Source organism: Cydia fagiglandana, chromosome Z, assembly GCF_963556715.1.
Source record: "Cydia fagiglandana chromosome Z, ilCydFagi1.1, whole genome shotgun sequence".
NCBI classification, from domain to species: domain Eukaryota; kingdom Metazoa; phylum Arthropoda; class Insecta; order Lepidoptera; family Tortricidae; genus Cydia; species Cydia fagiglandana.
The window spans coordinates 14,776,134-14,788,965 of NC_085959.1; the positions used below are offsets into that span (position 1 = coordinate 14,776,134).

A 12,832-nucleotide genomic window follows, 5' to 3' on the forward strand; every position below is an offset into this window, starting at 1 on the left:
TTAATGTAAGGTTATTTCAATGTATAGTAGCTACCTAACGGTGTGAACCTGCCCCGTGGAAACGGTAAGACCGCCAGAAACCGACGGGAAGTCGCTAGTACGTCCGGTGTCGGGTTCCGTAGGGCACTCTTATTTTGCTTCATTGTTGTTGCCTGTTTACATAAATGATTTATGGCCACCGTGCCACCGGTTTTCTTAGGCACAGGGAGAACAATTCGAGAATGCTAAAGTTTTTACACCTATATCATATAGGTAGGTCACCTGCAATAAAATGTTAGGTAGGTCTTCGAAGGTCGCAAAAAATGTGACACGCTCTTATGTCTACAAATAAGATCGTGATATTCGTGATATTTTTGCGGCCTTCGTTGTGTAACATATTATTGCAGATGACTGTAGCTAGGTAAATATTATCGTAGAAAATTGTAAACGTATCCATGCAGGAATTACCGGGCGAATTTTACACTTTGCACCTATAATATCTTTCAATTTTTCGTTTTTGAACGATGCGTTCAGCCTTTTTATTGGGGTCTATTTAATATAAACCGTCAATACAACGTAGTATCAGGATTTTTTTTAAACTCTACCTCCAATGTTAGTTGGTTAAGCAGATCTTGTCAGGAGAAAAGGGCGGCGATAAATGTAGGCGCGAAGGGATATCGTCTCATAGAACATTTGAATTTCGCGCCTTTTTCTACTTACATGATTGGCCTGACCATCTACACTTAATATCAGGATTTTTTAAATCTCTACCTAGATACATTCTAGGGATAGTTCGAAAAGTGTAGGTAAATACCTATACATGTTTATGATACTGACTATAGTTAATCAGTACTTATAAGTGTCTGGGCATCCTACAGCTGTAAACTTATACCTAGTGTTTGCTTGTTTGAATAAAGAAATAATAATTAATTTAATTATACAGTACATAATGGTCCTATTTTCCCGCACTAGTGCGTAAGATAGCACTTTTCGTGCGTATGTCAAAAGTTTAAAGGGCCATATGTATTGTACTGTAAAACGTTGTACGGTACACGTGCGAATAGGCACTGCCTCTTTTTCGCACTTGTATCGTAAATAACTAATACAGTTGAGTTGAATTACGTTTGAACAATTTTCTGCCTCTTTCTTTTTGCTAACTACAGGAAAGGGACAGAGTGAATAGAATCCAAGTATTTCGAACTTGTATTAAGGGGTATCCAGACGGGACTGATGATCAGTCGATTTGTTCAGGAAAATAATTGGTCAACCTCATCTAGCGTCCACACCTACATACACAAATTAAATCACCAATTTGCATTCTACTATGAAAATTGGCATTTTTGTGTCCGCACCTGCTGATGTGGTCGGAGAATCAAATTGGTATTTGCGTCCGCACCGCACGGCCCTGTTCGATCGGAGAATTTCATCAGATTGGCGAAAAATTGTCTCGTCTGGATACAACTTTAGGTCACAGACTCAGTAGAAATGACATGCGAATGTAAAGGTCACATGAATGTCATTTTGTCTCATTCGATCGCACTTTGCTCACTAATTTTAAGCAGCAAAGTACCTTTGTTCGATCCGTTGAGATGAAAATCTGAAAATGTCATATATAGCCGTTCAAACAAGTTTGTCAGTAGAAAAAGGCGCGTAATTCGTATTTTCTATGGAGGACACACCCCTCCACGCCTACATTTTTTTAAATTTGACACATGGCTTTATAGACTATAAAAACCCCTAGCGGAAAAGATAAACCATAGACAACAGGTACCTATCGTCCAATTCGCACACGAGTGTGGAGGGGGGCTTATAGTGCGATAGTGTGCACGTAGTCCGCGACCCCCATACACAATCTACCATACGAGGCGGACTACAAGGTAGGAGTGTGAATGGGTGGCTTTACAGTCAAAAGCCGTAAACTACTAAGCGTACTACCGCACCGCAATATCTCTTTCTGGCTCTCACCAGGCGTGTCTCACTCCGCGATTTCGTCGCTTTGCTACAGGTAGCTAAAAGTACATCCGTTCGGCTCCAATTTTGGGGTTTGCCATAAGCCGCGCGTGGCGCTGTCGCCACCTAGCGGCCATATCTGTGCTGATCGTAACAAGGGCCCAACGTTTTCTGTTCTCTTTCACGACGCAGCAACTAGTATCATTTCTCTCTCCTCGCTCTTTTAAAATGCCGTTTGTCAAAAAAGGACAACCATACTGTTGACAAGGTGGACTTCAAATCAAGTGTTGCCTTTCTTGATGCGCCCAGGCTGTGTATGTGTGCGTAAAAGCGTATATGTGTGCTCTTTTAGGGATGTGAAAAGTCGATATTAATCATGTTATATATCGATAAACGCTACACAGCGGAACGAAATAGCGATTAATTGAAGCTTCAATATCTTCGTTAAACATAAACATAATTGAAATGCTAATGGATAATGAATATATTATAATATAATTCAATTATTGCGGAACACCTATTTTAGGAGGTATTCATGTATTTTAATTAAATATCTGAACTTTCCCCTGGTTCCCTGCTGGGGCGTGACTATAAAATTGTGGTCTGATAACCACAATAAAGAATAAAAGCGTTTTTGGTCATTTTAGGTATCGTTAAGCCTTTGAAGTAAAATTAAAATTGCAAGAAATGTCGATAGTTTATCGATATGACTTTATCGACATGGCTACAGCAACGTGGGCCTCATTGTTAATCGTACACTAAACAAAAGTGGCAACAGTGACAGCTCGCTGAGACTCCGTCTTTATATATTATTAAGTCTATGGATCGTAATAGACGCGTTTTGTTAGAGAGTGAGACTTCTGTACTTAGTACTTACTATTATTTATTCTGTGCTCTCACTTGGGTGCGGCGCACCAAGGTCGCTGTGCGGTGCGGTAGTGTGTTACGGCTATAATATTTATGATTTGACTATCACTTCTAGACTGTGGACTTGCTGTGGACACAAGGACCCATAAATAAACAAACACTGTATAAAATATACTGCATAATTCAAGAACGCCTGAAACTGACGAGGAACAGAGACGAGACGTATTTTTACTTATTTAGAGACGCAATAAGGTACTTGTATGGCAGATTTCAATATCTTTATTAAAATCAATAAGTTGAAGATCAATAACGTTTTATAAACATTGCAGTACAGTGTAGCAAAATAAAGCGCATCTTGTGGAAAAAATGATTGTAAACATTAATATGCCGCCTCCTCAATCATGTGACACCTTTGTTGTGCTCCCGCCTCATACAAGTGATAATCAAGTGATATTTGGCAAAAATTCTGACCGACCTCGTCATGAGGTGCAGGAAGTCGTGCACTTCGCGGGAGGAATCAGACAGGGACCTTTAAAGGTAACAAAACAATATCGTAACTGAAACAATGAATTTGAGATGCTCATTTTTTTTTGTGGTATCTTAATTTTATTGACTACATGGTGCATTCCAATTTATTAATGTAGTTTAGTTATTATTTGTGCTAATAAACATTTCATATTCTTATTCTTAAACACTAAATCGTATTGTGGATTATGTTATCAGTGCACATACATAAAAATTGAGGAGAGTTGTAAACCATTGAATGCCGTCATACTGAGCAAGCCAGGGTGGATGTGGGGAGCAGAGATGGGAGCCAACGACAAAAGTGTGGTCATCGGCAATGAGGCGGTGTGGACCAAAAATGACAAGGGCCTTGGAAATGCTCAGGAAAAACGCCTGCTGGGCATGGATCTTGTTCGGTAACTTGACTTGCTTCCAATTGGGGAATGATATTTTATTAACTATAGTTCATTTTTTTTAGCATTAGAAAGAACTCCACAAAAGCAAGCATGCAGTTTTCATCAGGCTCTTTAATTGTTAATAATTATTGGATTATCTTATATAGCATGGTCAATACATATAATTTACTTCAAATTATTACCGCTAAAAATACCGGATTTCGAACCACAGACTTACTTCTGCGAAGTTCTTTCTAATGCTAAAAAAACGGACTATAAGTAGTTGTTAATTGTTTGCTTAAAGTAAATCACAGAATTAATCATTTAGTAATTCATACATAATGAGCTATGTTCCACCACTGCCTGATGCCACAGCTTATCAATTATGTTGATTTAGCCTATGTGTGTGTCTCACTGCTAGGCTAAGGCCTCCCCTCTTCCTTTCCAATCCTCCCTGTCTTGAGCAAGATCCCGTCAATCCCGCTGGAATACATCCAAATCGTCCCGCCATCTCTTTCTCGGTCTGCCTGGCAGTTTTCACCCCAACATTGACGACTTTGGTTTTGGAGTGAAGCTCTGTATTCCTCACCATGTCCTTATTCAAAATGAAAACTATAAACTGTTGTCAGTTTACTCTTCTTAATATTATAAATAGGTCTTAAATAACTTCTTGCCTAATATGACATTAATCATTTTTCATGCATATTATTTCGTTTTGCAGCTTGGGCTTAGAACGAGGTAATACTGCAGAAGAGGCAATCGATGTTATAACATCTCTTCTTGAGAAGTACGGACAAGGTGGTCCTTGCAGTGAACATGATGACAATCTCTTTTACCACAACTCATTCCTTATTGCGGACCCCACCGGAGCATGGGTGCTTGAGACGAGCGGCAATCTTTGGGCTGCAGAGAAAGTGTTGTCTTACAGGAACATCTCTAATGGGCTAACTATTACTACAAAGATTGACAAAATGTCTGATGGATTAAAAGAGAAAGCGATGGAGCTTGGACTTTGGGATGGACAGGTTACTTTATAAGAAACATTAAATAAATTATGTCTTAAATTTATGGCTAAGGTCCCATGTAAAACAATGTCACAAATGCCTTAATTAAATATGAAGTAGGAGTACATCTCAACTTAGCAATTTACACACTAAACTCCGGTACACACAGACAAGCACAGTGACAGATTTAGCAATGTATGCATGTAGGTGCATCATGCATATCAATGTACATACTCCAGTGGTGAGCCTTTATTACAAGCTTTTATTTAACTTGCAATGTTCCTATGTAATATGTACGTATGTGTTAGGGTCAAATATTGCAAGTTAAATTTAACCCACTTGCCGGTTTTCGATAACTAAGCTGAAAATTTGCATATGTGTGTAACGAAATTGTGTTTGGGGTTTTGAGAATTGTCTAGATGAGTATTAGTTGCCTGTGGAAAAAAGTACAGTCGCCATCAGATATATCGGAGCGGCCAAATTGCTCACAAATATCTGAACACGCCCCTATTGTCAAGGCGTTAGAGTGCGTGTTCAGATATTTTTGAGCACCTCGGCAGCTCCGATATATCTGATGGCGACTGTACAGTCGGCGATAAAAGCTTGTACCAAAAACGAAATTGTTCAGATATTTTTGAGTACCTCGGCAGCTCCGATATATCTGATGGCGACTGTACAGTCGGCGATTAAAGCTTGTACCAAAAACGAAATTATTACACCTTATTCTGTTATAATATTTTCCTCTATTTTAGGGTGAGTTTAACTTCATGAAAGTTTTTTCATCTGGCGGTGATCTCCACCGCCAACTCGATGGGGAAGCACTACTCAGAAATGGTTGTAAGGATTCTCAATTCACCATAAATGACATGTTTTATGTCTTGCGGCACAAGAAAAGCCGAATATGCAGAGGATGCGATGATGGTTTTCCCACCCAAGGAAGTCAGGTAAACTGGAAGTGCTAGACTGTTTCCACTGAGAATTTAAGTGAGGATTGTATTAAAATTCATATCAGGTACCAACGGACAAACAGCAACACTCCTAACTGTACATAGGTATAGGTGAACCTTATTACAAAAGGCATAAGATCCACCAATATACAGTTAACGGTGTGGGCGATGGTACCAATATGCCATCACAAACTTTACCTTTTGGAATTTCTAGTAGTGTTCCATTTAAGATCCTAATGAATTCAATGATATCACAGAAAACTTTGAGTCGTAGTGATCAATATTTACGCTATTATCCTGGCAGCTCAGAAATATGGCGCGGAGTTCAGCGCTATACACGGTTATGTGTGGTAATCGAATTTTGGCATTTCTTATTAGTATCTATGATGAACACCTTGTCACAAAATAAATAATAGTACAAGGTACAGAAGACTCACTCTCTAACAAAACGCGTCTATTACGATCACCACAGATATGGCCGCTAGGTGGCGACAGCGCCACGCGCGGCTTATGGCTTTCCCCAAAATCGGGGTGGAACGGACGTACTTTTAGCTACCTGTAGCAAAGCGACGAAATCGCGGAGTGAGCCACGCCTGACCTTGTTCTCCCGTTAACGGTGTAAACTATGTACAACGTAAACTGAAATAAATCGTACATTTAAAAAAAGTAACCAAGCCCAAAAACAAATCATACATCACTACTCCTTATAAAACAAAGTCCCCCACCGCGTCTGTCTGTTTGTGTGTTTGTATGTTCTCAACTCAAAAACTACAGAGCGGATTTTCATGCGGTTTTCACCTATCGATAGAGTGATTCTTGTGGAAGGTTTGTGTATAATTTGTTAACGAGTGCGAAGCAGGGGCGGGCCGGTATTTATTAATAATATAATTTTATTTTGTCCCAAAGTTGCGTACAGGTCTCGTTTCACGAATTCCACATGTCTTTTATCTACTTTTTTTTAGGTATCTATTTTAACGGAGAACGGAAGAAGTGTCCATTGGTTCACGGCTACACCAGACCCTAGCGTTTCTCTTTTCAAACCATTTGTCTTCACTCCGAATTGTGAAACTTCGTGCTACACGGAGAGTCTCCAGGAAGTAAGTTTTTGGTGCACGATAGTAATTTGCCACTTCTAACAAATCAGTGAGAAACAAGACAATTTAAGCCTTATTGTTATGAGTGGCCAAATACTACAGCGGCCACCCTAGGTATATTTTTCTATTAAATAAATCATTGGGTTTGTTAATGGCCATTTTTTAATAAAAGGTTCGTTTTCAGCCTAAACATGAGAGTCGTTTATACAAGTTACATGCAGATCATATAATTCGAGGCACCAAAAGCCAAGAACTGATCAGACAGTTACAAATACTGGAAGCTGAGAGTATCCAGAGAGTGGAATCAACCCTGCGTCACTATGATGCTGGAGAAAATTTAAACATAGACAATCTGATGGAAGACTATGTTATGAAGGAAGTTAAACTTTACATCGTTGATACAGAAAACGAATAGATTGTAAGAATAAATGTTAAAAACACATGTTACAACATGTTAAAAACTATTCAAAGGGCCATACGAAAAAAATATACCAAAGATTTTAGAAATGTTTTAAAGTAACGTAGTTACAAATTGTTATTTTTTTATGTTGTTGTTGTTTTCTTTTGTTTAATAAGAATACATTTTATTATATTTGAATGAATATATAAGATCTATATACATCACGTATCACCTTTCATATCGTAATCACACTCTTTTTGAATGATCTCGATGTCAATAGTGTGTAGCGGATTAAGCGGATGCGTTATACAAATAGTAGATATAACAGCATCTATAAGATAACTTGTAATTATTTAAATATTTCGATAAAGCTTGTTGCGAGAACACAATTCCGATTTCATTTTAGTCAAGTCTCTATTAATTTTCATCCCCAGTGCCATTGGTAGAAAGTAATTTGCCTCCATTTCATAATAGACTAAGGCCGTCAACCAATCTACCTCGAAATATAGCAAAATACGACATATATTTGCCTTCGCCAAATCTCTAGCATTTAGAATGCAGCCAACTCATCGGGTAGCAAGATCGGTATATACAGGTTGTTTGTTACATCTTAAAAAGTTAGGTACAGTCAGCAGCAGATATACCTGAGCGGGCAAGGTGTCCAAGAAAACATATACACTTCAATCGTCACAAAAATAAGGACATCTAAGATGTCATTTTCACGTAGGCTTTCAGTTCGTCACAAATACCTTAACTTCTGAGTTTTTCTTTAACACATACACCCTTATTGAATCACAATGACAATAACGGTTAAAAAGTCAGTGGTAACTAAGCAATCAAATTCAAGCTGCTGTCATTAATACCTACACGCACTGCCAATCACGTACGTCAGCAGCCAGGGTGCCACCAGTTGCTAAGCAGTTGTTATTTCAATGGTAACTAAGCATCAACATTTTATCTGTTTAACTTTAAAATAAATACTGTAGCACTACGAATTGATACCTCCTTTCTTAAAGAAGTATTTTATCGTTAAGTGTCAAACTTATACAATAAATAAGTAGGTTCTACTAGAATCATCGGTTTTTAGTGTTCCGTACAAAACTTTGTTTACGGAACACTTATTTTATTTTAACTGTCATATGCGGCTGTTCTTCCAAACCGTTGATCATATTATATACCATGTTAATATATTTATTTAGCCCACTTATTGTAGTAAAATATACTATAACAGGGTGGCCCATTTAGATTGGCCAGTATGGGAAAATCTGATACTATAAGATATACACCGATCTCTTCTTAGGAATCATGTCATCGATTTTAGTAACACGAAAAACTGCATTCATACATTAAAAAAAATGTGTACTCAGCTCGGGAATCGAACCCCGAACGTTTTGAAAAATAAAACTAAGACTATTTCTATTTAGATATCGATTGTGTAGGGTCTTACTCTTAAGCAATAAATGTTACTATGAAACATGATGTCTGAAATTAATAAAATGCATTGTTTTCATATCCTTTGATTTAATTTAGTCAGTTTTCGAAGAGACCAGCATTTTTAGGGTTCCGTACCCAAAGGGTAAAACGGGACCCTATTACTAAGACTCTGCTGTCCGTCCGTCTGTCCATTCATCCAGAGATGTGAAAAATACTTTATAAAAAGTATTTAAATACAAAATACAAATACTTCCTTGATAATACTATTTCAAATGCAAAATACAAAATAGTTTTTGAATTTGTATTTAAATACAAAATACGAAATAGGTATTTTCAAAATACTTTTTTTTTAATACAAATACTTTGCGATAAAAGGTACTCTGAGTAGTGAATACCTAGTCTGAATTAAAAAGTATTACTCGGAATTTCCGAGTTGAAAAAACTCTCTTTATTCTTTGAAATCAATCCTCTATCTAAAGTGCAAATTTCTAGTTGTTTGCTCATATTAACCGGTAGGATGTAGGTGTGGATGATGGTTTTTAACGGCCAACTTTTAAAACATTAATTTGTAATGTTTTACAGCTATTATAATGCCTCTCGTTAGTGTGATGAAAACGTCTCGTTTGTGTTTCACCAGGGGAAAAAGTTTGTTCTCCTCTCGTGCCTTGAAACCCTCGCAACACTCAAGATTCCACTTTTTTAAGCACTTGCTACGCTTGTGGTCATGTGCGACGTTACTAAACAGCAGATTCAACAGTTCCATGTTAAAAGCATGAGAGAGTTGCCAGGATTGTAACATCAGAAGAGATTGTAACTCCTACCTACATTACCTACCTACTATAAAGTACCTATTTTGTATTTTGAAAATAGAAAATAGGTCCCAAAACCTATTTCAAATAAAATACCAAATAGTTTTCTTCAAAAGGTATTTAAATACAAAATAGGTATTTTGCATTTTGTATTTGCATTTTAAATACAATTATTTCAAATAAGTCACATCTCTGCATTCATCCGTCCGTCCATCTGTCTGTCACCAGGCTGTATCTCAGGAACCGTGATAGCTAGACAGTTGAAATTTTCACAAATGATGTATTTCTGTTGCCGCTATTATAAGTAACAAGAAATACTAAAAACAGAATAAAATAAAGATTTAAGTGGGGCTCCCATACAACAAACGTGATTTTTGAGTAGTAAATATCAAATGGCATTCCGCACTGGAGTAATCTAAGTAACGCCCACTGCGGGTTCAAACCTACAACGTCCTGATAGAAAGTCGTACATACGCTACATGTGACATTATCTTCAAAAATTATATAAACTCATGCGAAATTAACATAAAACCAGAAGACACAAATTAATAATAGAAATGAAACCCAAAAAAAAAAACAAAAGCTGTAATCTCTAGGTGCGTACGACTGAGATTTGAAACCGCGGTCTCTGCTTTGAAAAGCAAACGCCTGTTACTGAGACCACGACGTGCCTTGACAATTGGCTCTAAATTCGGCTTCAGTTAGCTTTTGCTATGTGTCATTCGTCTTGACGATTCTGTTAAAAGAAATAGTTTGCAGTAAGTTGACCGAGAGGCTCCTGTCAAATGGTTGAAGGGCAAAACGTGAGATAGATGTATGTGATGACAAGACTGTACTGCTTTCGATGATTGTCAAAACGCTTTACCTGAAATTAGCATGGCTATCTTTTATTCAATATTCGACCATACTTGTATGCTTTAAAGTCTATTTTTCCATATTGTTCAGATATATTTGACACGTTGACCGCTTAGATACCATTGGTTTTTTGACAGCTAAGGTATCAATGACTTGTTGTAAGTGTAGAAATTAATGAATAGCGACTGTTAACATATTTGTGACACGTTGAGCGCTCACAAGTAAATACTACCATGACAGTCAACAACTTTTTGACAGTTTAAACGTTTACCTCTCTTTGAGCACCTAGAGTGTATAGCGACTTCTGCTGCTGACTGTACGTGCATGTGTGATTGCCCAAGATACATCTAGCCAAACTTGGAGCATTCGGAATGCAAACAACCTTTGAGGTATAAACTGAAATAAAAATAGTAGACTAAGAAAAAGTGACCAAGGCCTCCTGTGCTCCGGCTGGAATCCAACCAGCCGCATAGCCAAGATGCCAATCGCGTACGCTCCGTAGCGATCGAAACGCAACTGTCACTGTCGCACTAATATGGAAGAGTGATAGAGAGACATAAAGCTTTTCGTTGTCGAAGCGATAGCGATTGTAACCTTGGCTAGGCCCGCTGGCCGCGTAGCCAAGATGCCGATCGCTTACGCTCCGTAGCGATCGAAACGCAACTGTCACTGTCGCACTTATATGGAAGAGTGATAGAGAGACATAATGCTTTTCGCTGTCGAAGCGATAGCGATTGTAACCTTGGCTAGGCCGGCAGCATCCTCTGAGACGACAAGGTAGAAACAAATGTATAATAAAACACTGTCAATCACAGACTAGAGATAAATGAAGAGGGTAATTCGAATAAATTGACTTCATTAAAATAATGTATACTTCAAAGAGTGAAGGTTCTTTAATTTCATGTACTTATACAACTTAGTCTGAAGTATCACATGAATTCGTAAGATTAGGGAAAGATAAATATTTAAGCTACCTAATGCAATAGTATTACAAATAAACAGCTAAGTTGTACACTTAAACGTAGCACATTCTTTGAGATTTAATAAATGCCATACTGATATTATCTACATTAAGTTTATTTTGTATTCATATCTTGCAACGTATAAACCAACTAGAGTCTGTGCGGAAAGAGAAGAGTCGTGGGATTTGAGGGCGCGCCAGTGTTATTTTATAGTTTTTGCTATGCTGACAACACTGGTCACGTGATTATAGTACGACACTAAACGTCATGATACTTGAATCCCTTTTGTTCCGGTTTTTTACCACGGCTTACTAAACGGAGCCTGGTGGTGGTGTCGGCTAGTCAACTCAATCCTCTGATTTAGCGCAGGCACTAGTTTTCTTTTTAAAACACTTGTTTTTATGTCTCAGATACTAAAAAGTGACAGTGCGATTGACAAAACTGCTAAAACTAGTTAAGAATCTGCCCAATACAACTGTAATTTTAGTACCAAACAAGATAGTCTCATTTATGTACTGCCTAATCTGTGCAGTCCAACAGTTATTAAAACCGGGTAGATCGGGTAGAAATTGGGCAATAGAACTGTAATTTTATCTGGGATATACCTATTTCACACATTGTAAACTTGACTTGTAATGTATGTGTACATTATTAATAATAAATATGAATATGAATAAAAATAGTGCATAAGTAGGTAGGCCTTATTGGGATATGTCCGGTTCTCTCATCTCACGATATTTTACTTCGCCGAAAAGTCACTGCTAAATATGAAATATAATTTCGTAACTAACAGAACCTACAAATAAAGAAATATTTTATTAGAAAAAGTTTTATTCAGAACCTAGTAAACGAACTTACAAATAAAGAAATATTTTATTAGAAAAGTTTTATTCTTTGTAATCGAAGTCTGAATTAAAATATTCAATGTCACTTATGTTTGAGCTAGCTTCAGAACAACCAGGGCCAGGGACACTCATAGAACTATCTTCATCTGCACTGGATGTGCTTGAATCCGGCACGCAGATTACGAATTCTTGCATATCACCTACTTAGCGGTCTTTTATTCGAGATACCGTAGGTACTTTTACACAATCCTGAAAAAGAAATTACATATAAATATGCATAAAATAGCAAGTATCAAGACCATTTGTCAGTTATTTTAAAGATCATGAATGACCTGCATATATATGAAAAGTTATATATTTTGAATGAATATACTTACCAATTATGTGCCGGAGACAAGTTACTTAGGGGGCTTATTAAATAGGTAATTATCTAATTATTTAATATTAAATACAACATCAATACCCGCGAATACCGGAAACACGTTCCGCGACTTTTTGTAAGTCGATAGTCGGCTTTTAGCCGTTTTCTTCCCGCTGACAAAACCGAACAATGTTAAATATAATTTTCTTTGTGGTTTTATGTACGGTATTATCGTGTTTTGAAAATATTATATACATAAAACTTGCGGTTTTTGTTAATAAAAATATACAATGACAGAAGTTTGTTTACTTTTTACAAGACAGGTGTCAAAGGTTTGATTGCCATATAAAATTTAAAATGTTAGTTCCTGTTTCTGCCACGACTCTTCTCTTTCCGCACAGACTCTAACAACACTATTATGTGGTA

The 12,832-nt window shown here is 37.3% G+C and overlaps 1 protein-coding gene across 2 annotated transcripts; it reads left to right on the top strand.

Moving 5' to 3' along the window:
• Positions 1-2,899: 2,899 nt before the first annotated feature.
• LOC134679471 (secernin-3) lies at positions 2,900-8,652 on the top strand. 2 transcript variants are annotated; one of them, XM_063538397.1, is made up of 7 exons: positions 2,900-3,048; positions 3,126-3,333; positions 3,520-3,716; positions 4,417-4,720; positions 5,452-5,643; positions 6,609-6,743; positions 6,925-8,652. In XM_063538397.1, the coding sequence occupies exons 2-7, from the start codon at positions 3,163-3,165 to the stop codon at positions 7,153-7,155; spliced, it is 1,230 nt and encodes a 409-aa protein (XP_063394467.1). In that variant the 5' UTR covers positions 2,900-3,048; positions 3,126-3,162; the 3' UTR covers positions 7,156-8,652. The 2 variants fall into 2 exon arrangements, with proteins under 2 accessions (XP_063394467.1, XP_063394468.1); XM_063538398.1 differs by having other exon boundaries at positions 3,131-3,333.
• Positions 8,653-12,832: the final 4,180 nt, after the last annotated feature.

Coding starts and splice junctions, on each gene's coding strand:
- LOC134679471 (XM_063538397.1), top strand. CDS start 3,163: ATGATTGTAAACATTAATATGCCGCCTCCTCAATCATGTGACACCTTT. Junction 3,717..4,416: donor CTGGGCATGGATCTTGTTCG/GTAACTTGACTT, acceptor TTCGTTTTGCAG/CTTGGGCTTAGAACGAGGTA. Junction 5,644..6,608: donor TTCCCACCCAAGGAAGTCAG/GTAAACTGGAAG, acceptor ACTTTTTTTTAG/GTATCTATTTTAACGGAGAA.